At 43.9% G+C, this 20,585-nt stretch overlaps 1 protein-coding gene and 1 long non-coding RNA gene across 3 annotated transcripts in view; one reads left to right on the forward strand and one right to left on the reverse strand.

The window, feature by feature from the left end:
- Nucleotides 1–8,346, reverse strand: part of GBE1 (1,4-alpha-glucan branching enzyme 1) — a 266,210-nt gene extending 257,864 nt beyond the window's left edge. The window contains exon 1 of one of the 2 annotated variants that reach the window (XM_074971654.1): nucleotides 8,196–8,346. In XM_074971654.1, the coding sequence (XP_074827755.1) occupies nucleotides 8,196–8,296 (101 nt within the window). In that variant the 5' untranslated portion in view covers nucleotides 8,297–8,346. The remainder of the gene's footprint in view (nucleotides 1–8,195) is intronic. The other variant, XM_074971664.1, reaches the window with a different exon arrangement.
- LOC141998709 (uncharacterized) lies at nucleotides 8,127–20,048 on the forward strand. Its single transcript, XR_012641899.1, has 4 exons — nucleotides 8,127–8,227; nucleotides 9,763–9,956; nucleotides 13,011–13,154; nucleotides 19,468–20,048. It is a non-coding gene; the product is annotated as an uncharacterized LOC141998709 (long non-coding RNA).
- Nucleotides 20,049–20,585: the final 537 nt, after the last annotated feature.

The following is a 20,585-nucleotide window of genomic DNA, read 5'->3' on the forward strand; positions in this document are numbered from 1 at the left end:
CCCGCCACTCAGTGCTTGTTTCCTGAGCCCAAAGCAGCATTCCACGGTGGTGAGCATGTCCGTGAATGCCACAAGCAATCTCATGTCATATGCGTTACTCAAGTCGATGCCATCAGAGTCCTCACTGTCAGTTTGGATCTTAAGGAGTAACTTGACTGCCAAACATGATGTTCTGGCGAGACTCATCAGCATATTCCTCAGCAGTTTGGACTCCATTCCCACAGACCAAAAGGGAAAACAGAGCATGCAGTACAAAAAACGTTGAAAGATGGCGCCAAATGTGGACGGAAGCACAAGGATTGCTCGGATGCAAACCGATGCATCACGGGGTGTCAGGACAGGACCCAGAATGCCATGCACCTCCAGCCCCCTTCCCACAAGCCACAGCGCCAGAATGGGAAGAGGTGCTCTGTGGGATAGCTGCCCATAATGCACCGCTCCCAATTCCACTGCAAGTGCCGCAAATGTGGCCACGTCAGTGCACTTGTAGCTGTTAGTGTGGACAGACTGCAGCACTTTCCCTACTGTGCTCTCCAAAGACTGGTTTAACTCAAAGCACCCTACATCTGCAAGCGTAGCCATGCCCTCAAGTGCCCTTGTCTCCACTGTATTTTTACATCAGGACACACTTTCATCAGTGAAGACAGTCTTAAACTAGACCTGCTAATCTAGAATTTCCTCTCAACTTAGCTGATCAAAGATAAGAACACACCTTTTTCTTAGTGAAGTCAGAGCCTGAAAGAGTCAGGTCAATTTTCTAAGTAGCAAAGGGTATCTGAAGTAAACAGAAGGTGACAGAACACTACTACTCTTGGAAAGACTTTGAGAAGCTAGTCTCTAACTAGCTGGATTTGCAATATCATTAATATTGATTTTTTTGGTCAAATTAATACTACCAAAACCTAGATTTATAGTAGTATGTAACATCAATACTAAAGCTCTACTTCTCAGAGAAAAATATTGAAATACAAGTGAAAAAAATGAGTGAATAGAAAATTTAAGATAATGAGTCTTACTAAAATTTTAGAAAGCTAATAAGTTGGAGAACTTAGACATGTTTAGCTTTAGGGGCAGTTCCACATCACATGAATATTAAGGTGAAATTGAACAAACAGAAGGTGAGTGATTCAGGGAAAAGAGTAGTTGGGTAACAAAACCTGTCAAGTTACTTGTCAAAATATTAAGCATCCTATCATTTTCTTTTTTCAAACAAAAAGTTTTCCTCACATTATATTCCATTGCTTTTCCTTTCAGACAGAAGAGTTGAGATAAATATTTTCCCTGTCAAAGACACAGAGAAGCCACAGGGTCTTAATACATCTAAAGTCATTCTAGTACTCTTGAACTACATAAAGAATACACACTACCCTTCCTCTTTCTCCTCCATCCCTCAAGGCTGGAAGTGGAGCCCTGCTTAATACAATCTCCACTTCGTTCTTCACTCTCAAAAAGTATGTGTGTTAGTCCTAGCCAACAGATATTCTGTCTATATGACTTACTTCATTATTTTTCCCAAACGCTACTGTAGCCCCTCTTCATCTCCACAGTGAGCTAAGCCAAAATTTAGTTTTCCTGAACTTGCCTAGGCTGGCTCAAAACACACACATGCATACAATGCACAGTTGAATTTTAAAATCCTATTTAATGAAGATTTCCATTTTCCAAATTTTAAACTGATTTTCCTAAAGTCCCACATTACTTTGAGAAATCTCATCATCAGGTTAAAGTAATAGAAAAGACCATTTTTGTTAAAGCAAGCTCAGCTCTCTGATTGGCTCAGTGCTCTCCAAGACCTTCTTTCATAATAATGACAAAACTAAGCTCTGGTGTTATGGCACAACCTGCTGGAAAGACAGCACAAGATATTCCAGTGTAGATATTTTCACAAGAGCCACAATTTTATAGCAATAAAAAGCATTCTGACTGCAGCCACCAGAAGCCACCGCTAGAAGACTAGCTTTGGACTGCTGTGCTGGTGGTAGCTAGAACAAGATGTTCTTCTGCTTTCCCTGTCCTGCAAAACAAGTCTCTGCTCCCCTTCCTGTGCTGAACAGCCCCTGGGGCAAGGAGAGAAAGCAGAGAGTTAGCTTGGAGACAACCCCTAACCATAGTATCAGAGGAGTAGCCATGTTAGTCTGTATCCACAAAAACAACGAGGAGTCCGGTGGCACCTTAAAGACTAACAGATTTATTTGAGCATAAGCTTTTGTGGGTCAAAAACCAGTTCTTCAGATGTATGGAGTGAAAATTACAGATACAGGCATAGATATACTGGCACATGAAGAGGAGGGAGTTACCTTACAATTGGAGAACCAGTGACAACATCGCCAGTTCAGTCAGGTTGGATGTGGTCCACTCCCAATAATGGAGAAGGTGTCAATACTAAGAGAGGGAAAATTGCTTTTGTAGTGAGCCAGCCACACCCAGTCCTTATTCAAGACCAAATTAATGGTGTTAAGTTTGCAAATGAATTGTAGTTCTGCAGTTTTTTTTGTTGAAGAATGGCTACTTTTAAATCTGTTATTGAATGTCCAAGGAGATTGAAGTGCTCTCCTACTGGCTTTGTATGTTACCATTCCCGATGTCTGATGTGTGTCCATTTATTCTTTTACGTAGAGACTGTCCGGTTTGGCCAATGTACATGGCAGAGGGGCTTTGCTGGCACATGATGACATATATCACGGTAGTGGATGGGCAGGTGAATGAGTCCCAGATGGTGTGGCTGATGTGACTGGGTCCTATGATGGTGTCGCTAGAGTAGATATGGGGACAGAGTAGGTATTGACACTTCCTCCTCAGTTATTGGGAGTTGACCACATCCAACCTGACTGAACTGGTGATGTTATCACTGGTTCTCCACTTGTAAGGTAACTCCCTCCTCTTCATGTGCCAGTATATCTATGCCTGTATCTGTAATTTTCACTCCATACATCTGAAGAACTGGTTTTTGACCCACAAAAGCTTATGCTCAAATAAATCTGTTAGTCTTTAAGGTGCCACCGGACTCCTCGTTGTTTCCCTAACCATAGTGTGCTCCCAGCACTAAGTGGGGATGAAAGAGAAAAAAAAATTTCCACCCCAGCATGGCTATGGTTTCCTAGAACTGGCCTGGGGCAACATTAAAGGGGTAGGAAAGCACAGGCAGAAGCCAGGAGCTCCTGGGCAGAGGAGGAACTGAGAAGGAGGCAAAGCAGAGGAAGAGACTGACGAGACAATATCCACATATGGGAGTGGGCAGGGGTAATACCCATCAGAAGTAGAAAGAGTGGGGCATCCAATCGCCATTAGAGGGAGGAGACTGAAGAGGACAGGGCACAGAGGCGACAGTACAGAGAAGGAGAAGGGCCCCACCTATCAAGCACAGCTAAAAAGGGAGAGCCCCCACAACTTGAATATATATTTTTTGCATATCCAAATGAGTTTCCTAAAATGCTAAACACACAAAAAGACCCAATTTCAGAGAGAATGATCAGAGAAAATGCAGTGAGTTTCAAAAGAAATCTCATGATCACTAGTAGAAGTTGGACTGTAGATATTATTCATGTGTTTTTGCTACTCATATAGTCATGTTAGATAATATTTTGACAAACTCCTGAATCTTAACTACAGTATAGCTTCTACCCTTACGATCACTGATGGAGTGAATTACAGCTTTTAGCATAGACATGTCCTGTATGCCAGCCTTACCAATTTCTATGGCATAAATTCAGATGTGAACAAAATGGGAGAGGCAGTCAACACACAGGAGAACAGAATCTAAGGCCACTGTGATTTGAAGATCTTAGAGCAGTTTGGGGAGGGGGGAATTAGGTACTTATCAATGTGAAGTCTTTCTGCCAGGGAGAGGTAACAAATAGTTCTGAAAGAAGATGGGAGACTTAACCCAAGCAGCTACTGAACCCACTGAATTAAAGCTGGTTTATTTTCCTTTTGCTTCCTAATACCAACATAATACTTTTTCAAGGATCTAAGCACTATACTTGCCAGATGGTAGTATAAAAAGGGGGTGTGGGAGGGAGGTTTCCATACAGTCTATGGATTAACTGAACCAAAGCATCTCAACTGCTTTAGATTAAAAACAATTTTTTATACATTTTGCTTTCTGTTCAATATTTTCAGTATTGCCAACTATTACAATTTAAAGCATAAGTTTCACAATATTTGATTTTTTTCCACTTAAGAGTACCAGCTGGAATCCAGAGATTGCATGACAACCTGCGCTTTTTTGTTAAAAAAAAGCCACACTCCTGATTTAAACTATATTGGTGATGTATGAACACATGGGGTTGCTAGACTGCATTTGATCTTTTATTTTTAATTTTCACTCCCAGTTACTCTCTTCTGTTTAGCAAGTTTCTAGCCAATTCCACTTCAAGGTTCTCAATCTAGCACAATGCTGCAATGTTTCAGTTGCAAACATTTTAAGAGAGTGTTTATATTTAAAAGTCAAATTTTACCCAGTATCTCTAACACTTTATAACAGTTGAGGATTTGAATTTACTCCAAGGAAAGCTTAAAATTTTTCAGCGGGTTGATTGCTTTGAGCAGTTATTTACATCTTCCATCAAGTGGCTAGATGAATTCACAAATAAATCTAACAGGTATTTCTTATGTTGAAGACCAAATCCAAGAATTATTTCAATACTGAGTGAGGACAGCCAGCCAAGTTCAGAAAATATTCCACTAGAAATTAAATCTCCACTAGAATTCTTTTTCAGCATGGTCCATTGATTAGGACACCAGATTGAACCTCGAGACTTGGGTTCTATTCCTTCCAGATCAGGGGTCTCAAACTCCCGGCCCACAAGCCATCTGTGGCCCAAGAACCTCCCCAATGTGGTCCGCAGGGCTCCAGCAACTTTGGGGCTGGGTCTCTCCCTTGGTCCCACCTGCCGCCCCTGGGAGCTCCTCTGGCGCGCCCCCTGAGCTATTTACAATGGCCTGGAGCCCCACTCACCACCAGCAGCGCAGCAGAGCTGAGCAGTTTCTGCCAACTCGCTTCACATATCTGCAGGCCCTCCCTGCGGCTCCAGGGCAGGGCTGTGCCCCTGTGCATTGCCCCCACCCAGAGTGCCCCTGCAGCCAATGGGAAGCTGCGGGGGTGGTGCCTCGGGGTAGCAGCACAGGCAGGCCCCATGGCCCAGCCCACGTTGGAGCCCCAGGTAAGCGCCACACCCCCCCACCGCCTCCCAGAGCCTGCACCCTCCACCCCTTTCCCACACATCCCCTCCCACCCCCAAACTCCTTCCCACACACCCCCTGTGCCCCCAAACTCACTCACATAGCCCACACACCCTCCCCACAACCCCTCCAGCCCCCAAACTCCCTCCTAGAGCCTGCACCCCTCACCACTCCCAGAGCCTGCAACCCCACGCCCACCCCCTGCCCCAGCCCAGAGCCTGCACCCAGCACCCAAACTCCATCCCGGAGCCTGCATCCCAGAGCCCAACCTCTCACCCCTTCTTCACTCAAACTCCCTCCCAGAGCCTGCACCCAACCCCCAGACCCCCTTCCCTACCCAAACTCCCTCCCAGAGCCTTAGGCAGGTGGGAGCAGAGTTTGGGGGGGGGGGGCAGAGTTTTGGGGGGCAGGTTCTGGGCAGCATGAGTGACATTACTGGCCCACTGGGAGGATTAGAGGACTGGCACTGGCCCTAAGGTAAACCGAGTTTGAAAACCCTGTCCTAGATGTCTTTAATGGAAACTGGTTTTAGCTAATAGCTGCATAATTCTTCCCAAACCATGCATTATTTAATCAAGTAACAATGATCTAAGACACCTATACTGTGATTTTTGAAAAACAAAAATTTAAGAAGAAATCAGATTTAATGACAAGGAAATAAGCATGGTTAAATCTTTAGTAATCTGATCAGCTTCATTCCAATTGCTATGGAAAGCCTTCTAAATACAAGGGTGAAACTCACCAGTTACTGTCAGTTTCAAAGGGAAAGTGACAGGGCAGCAATTCAACCCTAACCCTCCATTCATAAGGAAGGAATAAAGGTAAGCAAGTGAAATTTTTCCAGTCTCCTCCTTTTTCTTCCTCTTCCTCAGCAGTAGTATTTCATGCCTCTGAGATTCACAGCTTTCTGGAACTGCACAGTGACTTTTACAATAATTTAGATCATTTAATTCCAAGTGATCAGGCAGCAACAAGTAAATCAAATGAAATTCTTTTGTTTCCCCATGTTATAAGAGAACAGCAGAGACAGAGGAAAGAACTGAAAGCGACAGTGCCAGAAGGAATTTTGTCTGCACAGAATTCTCCCCTCTACCAACAGTTAGGAAGGGAGTTGGGCTCCCCCCGCCCTTAATTCTATTTCCCCAGTTCGTACCATTTTAACACCACTTCTCTTATAAATGTTTCCAGGGCTTGCAAAGACAAAAACTGCAAATGGGGGGAAAAAAGGACACCAAAAACCCAAATGCAGATATTAACATATGATGGCCTTACAGCTCTGCTGCTAAGTTAGACACGTAGTGAGCCTTAAAATAATTCCCATCTCCTCCTGCTATGATCCACTCTAACATACTCCATGTCAGCCAAACATTTGAATTAAGATATGATCTATTTTATACATATACTCAGGTATTTGTAGATGAATCTATTTCTTCTTCTAGAAAATTCATGGTCTTAAGCTTCATTCTTAAATATTTTTTATCTGTGTTGTGCCCATCTTGTTTTAAGTCTGCTGCCAGGGAATACATGTTTCCACAGTAATTTTGTAGCAAGTGACCATTCATTTGCCCGGAACATAACAAGGTACCAGGGCTCATTGGAGGCCCACGTTTCATGGACAAGCCAAGTACATTGCTAAGTAAACTTCAGTGTCAATATGAAATTGGCACACAATGGCAAATTCATAGTGTTTGAAGACTATGGCTGGGACAAAAGTAGACATGTTATTCCCTACCATATAGACACGAACAGTAAATGCAGTCAGATTTCTAGCACTGTTAATGATAAAGAATCACACCTGCCAGTCAGTGCCTTCTAAATAGCATTGCCACTGCACCCTCTGTTCTAGGGATTAGAAATTTTACCTCATGGCATGCACAGTACATACTTTCCTAAAACTAACTTTGTGGTTTTTAAGCTCAAGACTGGCTTAAAAGACTGTTTTCCTTGTGTGATGTGTATTCTTTAACTCACTAACAAGATCTCAAGACAAGAACAGTTAAACCAACCACGATAACATCCTGAATTCTGCTGACTTATGCAGGAGGTGGACTGATGAACAGTCTGAGTGATGCAATTTGCGTATTTTGCCGGGTGTAGGTGCATACATTGCCACAAACTACTGCAAGCCCCAGTACAGCCATTCAAGGTCGCACAGTAAATGACCCTTTCATTCAATTAGACACACGGATTAAACCAGAGACAGGCAGACAAATATGCAACTCACTGACAATAGCACAAGGACTGTGTCACAACGAGGGGTGGGGCCAGAGAATGATTTAGCAGTTGCAATGTATTGAAATGCGAGTCAACTTTAAAGGCAGCTATAGGAGAGGACCAGAAACGCCCTCCCCCTCACTCGTTGCAGTGAGCGACACTTAAAAGGCACGTCTGAGAGCAGTACTGAAAATGCCTGCAGCAGCCCACAGCTGCTTGTGTTCGCGCCTCTCATCGGGCGATATAAACAAAAAGTTTCTTTACTGAGGTCGCCGACCAACAACACGGTAGATTATGAAAAGGGGGGGAAAAGCAGGTTCCTTGTCACCACCAGGATTCACCTGCTCTCTGGCGTTTCCCAAATTCCCCCTGGGGAGAGAAAACCTGCAACCAAGCCAGTTTCACTTTCCTACGAGGGCTGCCGGGCTTGGGGGCCGGGGCGTGCGGGCTCACGAACAGCTGTTCTCAGGGCTACGTTTTTAATGGTGATGTCTGGAAACACGTATTGAGACCAGCCCCACCCCCGCCCCGCACTCCCCAGTGCCCACGCAAGGCCAAATTGCGCATTGCCCCTGCCCCCTGAGCAGAGGAGCACCCCCACCCCACACACACCCTGTGCCCGGAGACCCCACGCCCGAGCACCGAGCCCCAGGGAAGAGGAGACTCGGCCGGCCCCAGCCTGGCCAGGCGGAGGCGGCTCGGGGGCGGTCACCGGCCCCCGCGGAGGCGCCGCCCCGGGGCCTGCCTCCCGCTCGCGGGGCTGCGGGCCGGCGCGACCCCTGGGCGTGGGGCTGCGGTACCTGCGCTGGAAGTCGGGCGCGAAGGGGGCCAGGTAGGGGTCCCGCGCCAGCAGCCGCGGCAGCTCCGGCACCGACACGCCCCGCGCGACAGCGGCGGCCATTTTACCCACGGCAGCGGTTGCCGGCTGCCTTGGCCCGGCCTATATACACCGGGGTGGGGGGGCACGGACACCCCGGCCCCGCCCCCAGCTGGGGGGCAAGGCCCGGACACCGGCTCCCTGCAGCGCCCCCGCCCCGGGGAGCCGCCAAGCCCCGCCTCCCGGCCGGCAGCCGCGTGCGGAGCCCGGGCTCTGCGGGGAGTAACGGATGCTTCAGGACCCCTGGGAGCTGCCGGCGCCCGGCCCCCAGAGCTGGGGAGGGAGCCCTGCCGCGAGCCAGCCACGCCCTGGCCGGGGCCCGGGGAGTTTCCTTCTGAGCCCCAATCGCCAAAAGGCGGCGGGTGGCCGCGCGGGGCTTGTAACCCTTCCTGTCTGAACCCCCGCCCCGCGCGTCCGTGACAGGGTCCGAGCTGAACTTCTAGCCGCCCCGTTGTGTGGACAGGCTGAATTTGGCTGGTAGCTACGGACCCCGCCCCCCAGGTCAGAGAAGCCGAAGCTCATCACACAGTGCAACGAGGGCTGCCATTCTAATGCCCCAAACCCAACCCGCTGGCCCCGCCCCCTGCGGCCCCGCCCCCCGCAGTCCCCCTCCCTCCCCGGCTCGCTCTGCCCCACCCTCCCTTTCACGGGGCTGGGGCGGGACTGCAGGAGGCGTGAGGACTCTAACTGGGGGTGCGGGCTGCAGGGTGGGGCCAGAAATGAGGGGATCGGGGGTGGGGGGCTTTGGGCTGAGGCAGGGGGTTGGGGTGCAGGAGGGGGTGAGGGCACCAGCTGGGGGTGTAGGCACTAGGGTGGGGCAGGGGGCTTCTGGTTGAGGCAGGGAATTGGGGTGCAGGAGGGGGTATGGGCTCTGGGATGGGGTCAAGGATGAGGGGTTTGGGGTGCAGGAGGGGACTCTGGGTTGAGGCTCCCTACCTGTCCTGGCACCGTGATGTGCCCTGGAAGCGGCAAGCAGGTCTGGCTCCTAGGCCAGTGTGGAGGGGGGCTCTGTGTGCTGCTCTTGCCTGCAGGCACTGCCTCCCCGCCCCCCCCCAGCTCCTATTGGCCACGGTTCCCGGCCACTTGGAGTGCTCAGAGTAGGGGCAGCTCGCTGAGCCCTGTGCATGCTCCAACCCAGGAGCCAGACCTGCTGGCCGCTTCTGGGGCACACCGCGGTGCCGGGACAGGTAGGCACTAGCTTTCATTAGAGCCGCAGCACCGCTGACCAGACTTTTAACGGGCCAGTCAGCAGTGCTCATCGGAGCCATCAGGGTCCCTTTTCGACCGGGCAGTATGGTCGAAAACTGAACACCTGGTCACCCTAATTAAAATATATATTGGCCTTTAGTCCCCTAAGATCAGTGGAGTGGAGTCCCCTTTTCCCTTCCCATATACACACGGAAGACACACTCCTGCCCCCATAGCTGTACTTTCTGGATCATGCAAACATTTTTGCATAGCAGTAAAATTACACAATCATGTGTTTGCAGGACTGGGGCCTTCCTTAGTACTAGTATAATTACATCTTGCTGTGACTGCCTTCATCGCACAACAATAAATGAAGCCTCCAATACTGTGAACAACAAAGAGCATCCAAGCAGGAAACTGAAAAGGAGGACATACAACGTATCTGTTGTTTGTGGAGTGAGAGGCAAACAAGTCACGGCTGGCAAACTGCATTTAGGTCAGTGAAGGACACGTATAACAGAAGACATGTAACAGTGCAGTTCCTCGGCAGGACATAGCGCAAGTTATATGGAATATATGCATATAAAACAGTTTGCTCTTCTCCATGTGGTTCCATTTCTGAGTTTTCACCAATATTCTTTAAACTGCTCATGTGCAAACAATACAAGAAAATCTGATTTTTTTTTAACTGTAAATGACTCCACCTCAAGGCCTCACTGTAAGTTCTGTGGTACTTAAATGTTTGGTACTGTGCTGAGCATACCAAATGCTCAGAGGCAAGCACAGTAGGTACCTGGAGAAGGAGACCTCACTCTCTAGCCCCTTCATTGGGTTACTCTAAACACTTACAGTATCTGATGAATAAGAAAAGGTTGCTTTACTAGGACTGCCAGAAATAAACACTGCAGTTAGTTATACTAGGCACACAAACAAAAGATGATAAACAGAACCTGTGCCAATGCAGACTCCAAGGGCAATGTAGTATGGGTGTATGGAGTTAGAGTTTCACAGACCTAGGCTAATGCTAAGGATGTTAACTCCAGGCCATCCCTGTCTGTAGAGTCAGTCATGTGCTAGCCGGCAGATCACTTTGGCCAGAGCAACTGTAGTCTTGTTCAGGCCCATATCCACACAGCACCCTTGTTTGCTGGCCATTTCTGGATACTTACTGCCCCCCACCATACACACACACACAAATGATAAGTTGCTTTCCAGCCATCTTTCAGCCCTTCAATACCAGTTCTTAGCTGCCTGGACCCTCCACAGCTTGCTCTCCAGCAGCTGCTTCCAGGTTACTGCCACAGTTGCCAGGAAAAACAAGCCTGATTGGTCCAAAAACACACGAAAACTGCAAAACAATGGTGGCTAGTGAGGGATGCAGCAGCCCAACCTCAGCCTTCCTCCAGAGCCCAAGTCCCTTGGCAGTACTTCCCTTTTGTGCATTGAAGGGGTTACGGAGCTCTCTGCTGAATGTTTGTGCACTGAGGGGTTAACAGTGCCCAGTAAGGAGAAAGCAGGTTCATTACAGTACTATATCCAAGCTGGGCCAGAAACAGGATAGATGTAGCCTCCACTTCATCAATAACATGTCTGTTTAGCTGCGCTGACTGTTTTCCATGACTCATCAGAGGAAAAAATATACTTGTCTTTTTTATGAGACATCCTCTCAATGTCTCAAGAATCAGGAGGTTGAACAAATACAGTACCTCCAGCAGCAGATACATCTGCTTTAATTTTTGGAGGAATGGAATAGAATCTATGATATACACAGAAATAGCTATAATATCCAGACCTAGCAGAGCAGAGATTTTATTTTCTACATGATTCACTATTTATGCAGGCTCTTCTCCATTTAGGATTATGAGGAGTCTTTGATTTTTAGATTTTATATGATTCTCAAGTCAGCCTACGTATCGATGGGCCCAGTGTCTTCATTAGACCAGAGATTTTATTAATGTAATATATCTATATCTTGTCTTCCTACTTCAGGATAATACTGTAACACTCTGTGCAGCATGTGTTCCACTGTAAATGAGTCTCCACCATTCTCAGTGTACTGTCCACAATGGAAACCTTAAAGGACAGAGATTCCACTATATTACCAAGGGACAGGAACTTGCTTTCCCCAGGGGCTTCCACTTCATCTGTGTTCTGGTTTAAAGCTTCCAGAAATTCTTATTGGAGAGGTCACTGGCTGCTGAAGCATGGGGAGGAAAGCAGTTCCTGCAGTCCTTGCATGCAATAGAGTGGGAAACAGAAGCTACTATTTTTTAGGACTTTTCCCTTTGTTTTTCCCCATTCTCAGACAGCTCAAGCAGTTCACATAACCATTATCAGCTGTCTGTAAAAAAAATGAGAGAGATTCATAAATCAGCAATTTGTAAGTGAATACTGGAGACCTAGCTGTGAGTCTTCGCTCCCTGAACATCAGGAACCAGCTCCAAGTTCCAGACTTTTAACATTGAAGGCTTTAAATAGAGCAGACATGGAGTCCAAACCTCAGAAGACACTGACCAAACCTTGACCTTTGGGGAAGTTTGAATTCAGATCCAAATTTTGCAATGAGCCTGCCTGTACAATGGATCAAATCAAAATACTGTGCTAAATATGCTGAAAATTAGGAAAATCTAGAACACAATTCTTGACTTAGGCCCATGTTAATAAATGCAAATTAATGCACATTGGAAAACTGACTAGATAATTAACAGAGTTGCATTTTTCTTGGTGCTCTAACAGAGTTGTTTTTGCTGTCCCTATGAAAATGAAAAATTATCCTCACTTCAAAATTGACTACCATTCTAAAAAAAGGCCCGTTCCTAGGTTGAGTAACAGGCTGCCTTAAATTCCTTCTTAAGACAAATGTAAGTATGAACATTTCATGCTTCAGTTCATCATGGTCCCGCAAAATTAACTCTGTAGGAACTGTTCATAGAAGATGCCATTGAGCCAAATCCTGCTAGTTTGCTGGGATTGTTTAATTGATTCTAGAACCCAGACCACTAAATGATATCTTTTACCACCTGACATTCCTATCCTCCCTCTTAGCTAATCCCTCTCTCTACAGATTTTTGTGTGTTCTGTTTTCTCTGCTCTCAACAGAACCGAGTGGTTCCCTCTACTGAGGGTTAAGAGGCTTCTGGGTGGCTTCTCCACCTATCTCGCAGCTTCAGTGAGATGGCCAGATAAAGTTCACAGCCCACCCACAAATTCATCTTTGTTTTTAGAGGTTACAAAATCATCTGCCTGATCCCTACAGAACAGTAGGCAAAGAGAAACTCTCCTGATATTGTTGCAACTGGCACCTGTAAGCATTAGATTGCCAATCAACAGCACCCCATTATCTCCAACCAAATGTTCTCAGGTTTATAGCCAACATAGTAGTGTTTAGGAAAGGAGCCCGGTGGCTGCAGCAGTAGTTTGTGGGGACGGGATGGGGAGGTTCTCTTGTTTTCTCTGTTGTGAGAGAATTTGCGGTCACACTGAGCCAGAGTTTCAGTAATGGCATTGGATATGTTTTATTGACAGTATTTTCTCCATTGCTGACCCACAGAGACCTGGAGCCCAATTCTCCACTGTTTTATTCCAATTTTATTCCAGCATAACTCCACTGAAATCAATGGCGCTACAGTAGCATAAAACTAGAATTGCACATTGGAGAATGAAGCCCCTGATGTTTATCATCAGGTTAAATATGGTAAGTAGTGGCTTAGTGATTTTTCAAGTTTACTGTAGTAGCTGAAATAAATAGGCAGCAGAGTAGTTTAAAACTGAAGGCAGTTGTACGGTAAGTTCCAAATCTTTCATTCAGCTGCTCAAGTAAAGCATCCATAAATGGGAGGAATTGTGAACGTTTATAATGCTGTTGTCCCAAGTCTCATAATACACTCAGCCTGCCATTTAGTCATTTGACAATATAGCATACGGAAAACCTTACACCAGCATCACTTCCCCTTTGTTTTGCTTTCGCAAAGTTTGTCGAATTTATGCTCACTTTGACACTGGCTTTGAAAAACTACATTTCATCATTTCAATTTGGCTGTTGGCCACAAGCAAATCAGTTGTGGTGTATTGTTGTACTGGGCTGAAGTTATCTCACACAAATCTGCTTCCAGAATATTGTGTGAGATGCTAAACTCTGCATCCTGTGAAGAATGAGGGAGCATAGCTCGGCTTTTCCCAAACTTTATGTTTCCAGAATATCCAAACAATATAAGTAATACTGGTAGGAAAAAATGAGCATCATATTGATTGTCATCCATTGAGCCTCAATAAATATACCTCGTGTTTCACAATACTTTCTTAGGAATACAAGCCTTGTTGACATAATGTTCTTAGCTGGATTATTTATGTTATGGTTTTTGCAACAGTATCCTAACAATTATGAATTGAAGAGATCTTATTAAGTATACTGATCAGCATGTCTAGTCAATGATGTGCACAATAGACAGGTACTATATCAGGGTGCTAATTAAGAATAAATGCCTAAGTTCCAGAAAAGCATCCACACTTTGTACTAGCGCCATCAAAACTCAAAACCACAAATTTTACTGAGATCCACATCTCAGTCAATATCCTCTCTCCTATGCCTTTTCCAGTCAATTCATTGATTTCTGTGAACTTGAAAAAGTCCTCTCTTGCTGATATTATTGGGCAGGTACCTTAAGCAAAGGGTTATTTTGATGCTTTTTCACACTGTGCGTTGTTTCACCTGCAGTTACACTCATAAAAACTTTGAATTGTTCTTACAAATCATAAATTAGCCTGGTATTTCTTGACCAATACACTAAGGCGCTTGTCTTATTATTCTCCAACTCCTTGTCACCAGTGTCAACACATGCATAACAAAAAAAAAAAAAATCTCATGCAGGATTCCATCATTCTGAACTGAGTCATTTTCTAAGGCAGAACCATCATCCCTGACTACGAAATGATATTCTGAAGAACTCAAGTGCAAGTGTTACCCAACATGTTTTTAAATAGGACCTTTCAGTTCCTCTCAGTCTCATTACAAGTGGTTTGTCTAACTCACAGCTAACATCAGATCATTGATAAGTGCTCACTATGAAGTTCCTATTACTATTTATATTGCGGTAGTGCCTGAAAGCCCTAGTCTTCCTTCTCAGTTCTGCACTCTTTTTGCAATAATCTGTTTTGCTGTGATCTGAGTAATCTCAGACGCAGCACTTTCCTGAAAATCTTTAAGGACTTTTTCATGCATACCCCCCAACTTTTGTGAATCTTGACCCAAAAAGCACAAAGTCGTGGCAGTGAACACTCTTCTGCGCATTGGAATCAGCTGCGGAATCATACTTCTAAAGGTGCTCATGACAAAGATCCTGGCTTGGGTCTGCCACTGCACCTAGTTTCCACAAAAGAGCTGGCTGCTGAAAAAGCAAGGCCAATTGTTTAGTTCTAATACTGTCTTCAACCTTCTCCATAATGTTATAAAATGGCATATAAATTCTTCAGAATTAAAATAAAGTTTCTTCACTTTACCAGTAATCTGATTTCTGAGGTTGCCATTCATATTTGCTTCAATAGGTGGAAACAATCACAGAACTTTTTAAAGTTCTTAAACATCATTATTCTTTCCCTTGATTTCCAGTAATACCTCATCATGTCCAGCATTCCATGTTAGTTTTATCCTTCTGGGTTACTTATGTTCTGGGTTAAATAGTGCATGTAGCTGTTTGAAGAATATCCTAGTCAAGTTATATTGTATTGCTTGAAATACAACTTCCAGCAACACTGTAATCTCCTCTCCATTTGTTGGGAGATTATTTTTAATCATGCATTTTTTAAAGGTTGAAGCTCTCTGTTTAAGTCCCCTGCCTTAGTCATTCCCACCTCTGGCTTTTTCATTTGTCCAGTTTTTCATACTGTAAACCATGCTGCACAGTTTTCCTTAAAGGAATTTGAGTTACCTGAAATTAATAAAGTTTCATTTGCAGATGAGTGAGCTCCATGCCGTTATATGGAGGCAGAGAGAAGCATTCTGGTTTCTCGGTGCTTTCCTTGTCTGTCATTTTCAGGTTTACTTTTGGAGATACTTTTTAGATCAGTGAAGGTACCTACTTTTTGCATGGTGGGTGGGACTTTTGCATATGAGGTCTGAATTTCATCAGGGTATATTTCAGGATTTCTGCACAGAGTCACAAAGTTTGTCTGCATCATGCTCTCTTTCCATCGACCCAAGCATGGTATTTGCTCAATTTATCAGCTGCTGTTTACTAAGCAGCTGTCCTCATTGAGCTGTCTGCTGTTTTTCTTAACTGTTCAAATAGTTTGCAAATTGTACGTTATTGACAGGTCACATTTCTTACCCTAATTTTGATTTGTGGAATACAACTATTCTGCTTTTAGCTTTTGCCCATTTTTATTAATGCCTTTATATATTATTGGCCAAATTCTCATTTACACTAGATTAATAGATTCCAAGACCAGAAGGGACTCTTGTGATTGTCTAGTCTGACCTCCTGTATAACACAGGCCATAGAATTCCCCCAAAATAACTCCTGGAGCTCATATTTTAGAAAAACATCCAATCTTGATTTAAAAATTGTCAGTGATGGAGGGTCTACCATGAAACTTGGTGAATTGTTCCAATGGGTAATTAGTCTCACTGTTAAAAATGTATGCCTTTTTTCCAGTCTGAATTTGTCTAGCTTCAACTTCCAACCATTAGATCATGTTATTTCTTTCTCTGTGAGACCAAAGAGCCCATTAGTAAATATTTGTTCCAAGGTAGGTACTAATAGACTGTACGTAAGGGTATGTCTACACAGCCGACGTTAAAGCGCTCCCCCGGCAGCGCTTTAACATGGCTGTGTAGTCGCGGCACCAGCACTGGGAGAGAGCTCTCCCACCACTGTAATAAAAGCACCTCCGCGAGGGGAATAGCTACCAGTGCTGGGAGCATGGCCCCCAGTGCTGTAGCACTATCTACGCTGCCACTTTACAGTGCTGAAACTTGCATCCCTCGGCGGTGCGGGGGGTGTTTTCTCACACCCCTGAGCGAAAAAAGTTTCAGCTCTGTAAGTGGCAGTATAGACAAGGCCCAAATCATCCCTTCACCTTCTCCTTGTTAAGCTAAATAGAATGAGCTTCTTGAGTCTATCACTATAAGGCAGGCTTCCTAATGCATTAATCATTCTCATGGCTTTTCTCTGAACACGCTCCAGTTTTTCAACATCCTTCTTGAATTGTGGACACCAGAACTGGACACAGTATTCCAACAGCAGTCCTACCAATGCCAAATACAGAGGTAAAATAACCTCTCTACTCCTACTCAAGATTCCCATTTATGCATCCAGAGATTGCATTAGCCCTTTTGTTCACAGTGTCACACGGGGATCAATCAGCTGATTATCCATCATGACCCCAAATATTTTTCAAACTAAATGCCATCTAAAACACAGGTAGCATAACAGGGCCATCAAGTGGACCTTTGCTCAACTAGAACAGTGTGAAGGAGACTTACGGTAAATAGAAATCAGGAACTAATAAGCCCAGATCCTCCACCTCCATACCTTTGAGGATCTGGGCCTATGTTGTAGATGCTAATACACTTCTGTTTATTGCACTCTCCACCAAAGAGTTTTGCAAATCTCTTCTCATCTTAGTTAATATTCCTAGAGTTTTGCTCTCTCCTGTTCTTCGCCTTTTTTAAAATCTCTTCAAGTAAAGGTCTTTTGTATTGGCAGGGTGGTGTTCCTTTTAGCTGCATTTTTGAAAAATATAAAGCTTCTCAGATAGGCTTCAAAGGATTCCCGGTACGTTAGAGGGGATTCAACAGTGCTTTTATTGTCTTTTGCCTCAGATTGTAAAGTCTGGATAGTTAAGCAATAAAGTATCTCCTCCAAGGGATTAGTTATCTGTCTAGCTGTAAATCTAATAACACCATTGCATGGTTAGAGATATATACTGAGGTTATAGTTGTGTGAGGTTTTTAGAAATCAAAAGTAGCTCAGTCCTACAGGATACAGTCATGCATGGAGGAGCAATACATAAATTCTCTTTCTCTTTTGAGAACATATCCCTCTAAAGGGTAACCAAATATAATTCTTTCATGTGATGCTGTGTAATTAGGATGACTTGGAATTCCCCTTCTTGTAACACCTGTGATCTAGACATTAAGTTTGACAGGGTAAGGTTAAAATCTCCTCTTCCTACCATGGGTTAGGAAATTCTGTAAGTTCTAAGAATAGCTCACTAAAGGAAAATGGAGACTTTCCATTTGAGGTTTACACATTAATTAAAATAACAGTCTGTGAATTTATCTGTGCTGGCAGCGTGACATACCTTCCTACTTTATCAGGTTTTATTTCACATAAATTGTTGAAATTGTCACTCCCCTAGAGTAACTCGATCATGGTGAAAGAAAATGAAACCATAGTCACCACCTTTTTGTGTCCTTTTGCTGAAAGACTTTGGGTTTTTTTTTCTTTGCAAAAGAATATCATCCTGGTCTCTGTTTTATTAGCTAATTAATTCCTCAGATTCCACATGGGTACTTTTAATCCCGTCATTAGTCATATATTATGTATTACAGATAGCTGATTTGTGATCAAATGTTTATCCTCTTATCCTCCTCCCAAGTTTCTTTTCTAGAAGTATTTTTATATTTTCTTTTCCATAAACTGCTCATTGTCATATTTGAATAAACCAGCATTCCAAAACTATAGGTCCCATTCCTGCAAAGTTTTATACATTTACAGCTAAGGCCTACAAGATGCTGAGCATTGACTTTAATGAGAGTTGTAGGCACTTAGCACCTCATGTGAGTGCTCAGTGTCTTGAAGGATTAAGCCGTTAGAGGACTAATGCTATTAGTCTCCTTGAAGTTAACAGACCTATTTGCATGAAGAAGGATTTGCAGTACTGGGTTCCTACTGTCCTATCATTAATTTTTCTTCATTATCATCATACCATAGTAAGGGTGGAGGACTAGATCATGAGTCTGCGAAGCTGGAGTGAGTGTCATTCAGATACAGCTCACTACTAATTTAAAACAGTCCCTTTACAGACTCAGAATGTCCTTAGTTGTATTTTTCTCTATAAACAATTGACCTTTAAGACTTATGATTGACAGAGGCTTCTCATCCAAGTGAAACTCTCTGGAAAGTCCCACTCTGCTCAACAACAGTCAAGTATGCGAGACAAGCTTTGTAAAACTTTATTAGTCGGGGTTGAAGCTTGTAAAATAGCACAAGATTCCCTCTTCTCCTCTTACCCCCCACCTTGAAAAGGAGGCTAAATTGAATACTGGACTCAACTGAGTTTAACACAACAGAAGAGCTTAGATTCAGAGAAGCCGGTTCACTGTTGCCCTGAAATTTGTATAGTCATTTACACTATTGCAAAAAAGTAAGTGCAAAGTGGGTATAAAATATTACCAATCTGATTTGGCAGCATTTTACGCCCACTTTGTAGTGGTGTCATTGACTGCACATGGTGCAGGCCAATGGGTACTGGGCCCCAATTCCAAATGTTAATGTACAGTCTGAGCAACGGTGCTGTGAGCTGGTGTTTCAGCAAGGAATGCATGATGGAATCACAGGAACTCCTGCAGCTCCATGATTTGGGGCAAAAATATTCTTTTTTTTTACCATAACACCCATGTCCTGCAGCTAATTGCCCTCTGTATGAGGAATGGTTGGTAAATGTGTGTAGTGGCAGATCTACATCTTCATTCTTCTTCAAGGGCACCCTTACCTGATCCCCATATTCCTTCACACCCGGACAGAAGGAAGCCACTGCAGTACTGTGCTCTGTTACACAGATGGTGCAAGAACCTGTCCTGCTTGGTCTTCACAAATCCCCCTTTGTGTTCCTACTTTTCCCAGTGCAGAAGCATTACAACAATTGCAATGCATTTGGGGACAAAATTTGTCTGTAAGAAATCCTGGGTATATGCAGCCTCAGATTTTCAGTTACTAAAATAGACAGTTTCTCTGAAGTCTAGGCATTTGGTTTCCTGTATTCTAATGGACTTATTCTTTGTAAAGTTAACGTGGAATGACAATTATAGAAGAGTTGCGAAGTGCCACCACAGCCAAAAGAAAAATGAGAACCTTCACAACAGTGGATATGGATGTTGCTTGGCAGGAAATCCTTGTGGCTCGCTCTTTCTGTCAAGCAGGGAAATATGTCTGTATAATTTATCCAATAGAAAATGCATCTCCCCATCAGCAGCGCCAGAAAGTGACAAAACAATCAAACTGTGGAAGAATGACTGCCCAACGCCTTCAACAGAACTCAGACATGGCACCAGGGGAAAAGAACATTCATGCAAGAAAAATAAATCCAGCATAGTCAGAGAGCTGAAGGCTTGCTAAAGAGGCTGATTGTCAGTCCCATCCCATAGAAAATATCAACTACGGCTTGTGCACAGTGAGTCTAAAAGAAAAATCCGTATTTAAAAAAAAGCTTTATTTTCATTTTAATAAACATCTACTGTAGATATGAACTGCTCACTAACAACTTGTCCAGCTTTTCCACCAGCAATAAATCAAAACATAATTTATGAATATAATAATAACGGATGTTAGTGTTGGAGAGAAATACAGAACATTTAATAATTTTAGATTAACAGAGAATCATTCATTCATAATTTGTTGGGGTGGGAACCTGACTTCATCTTTCATGTGTATTTTGGAGATTATGAAAAGGAAATACATAATTTATTCAGCACATTTAGCCTGCTTCTATTTGAATTGTCTGTAAGTTTTTTCAATATTTATTATTTGAAATCATTTCTATAAATAACCCTGGGACTGTAGATTGTCCAGGAGCAATCTGTGGACAGTATTCAGTATCTGAAATTTGATCTGCTTTGGTTTATTTTGAATGGACATGATATTCTGGGTGGCCCTAGCTGAATGAGCATAGATTTTAGCATTAAGTAATTTTCCCTAACAGTTGTTTAAAATTTGCATATTCCCACAGACAAACTCAGTCACTATAATATTTGTGGAAAGCAAATAAATACAAATAAAATAGCCTGAACATAACTTAAGCAGATTCACTATTACTATCACTATATAGAGAAGAATGAGGGGGGATTTGATAGCTGCTTTCAACTACCTGAAAGGGGGTTCCAAAGAGGATGGATCTAGACTGTTCT

The sequence above is a fragment of the Natator depressus genome, chromosome 1 (assembly GCF_965152275.1).
Source record: "Natator depressus isolate rNatDep1 chromosome 1, rNatDep2.hap1, whole genome shotgun sequence".
Taxonomy (NCBI): Eukaryota; Metazoa; Chordata; order Testudines; family Cheloniidae; genus Natator; species Natator depressus.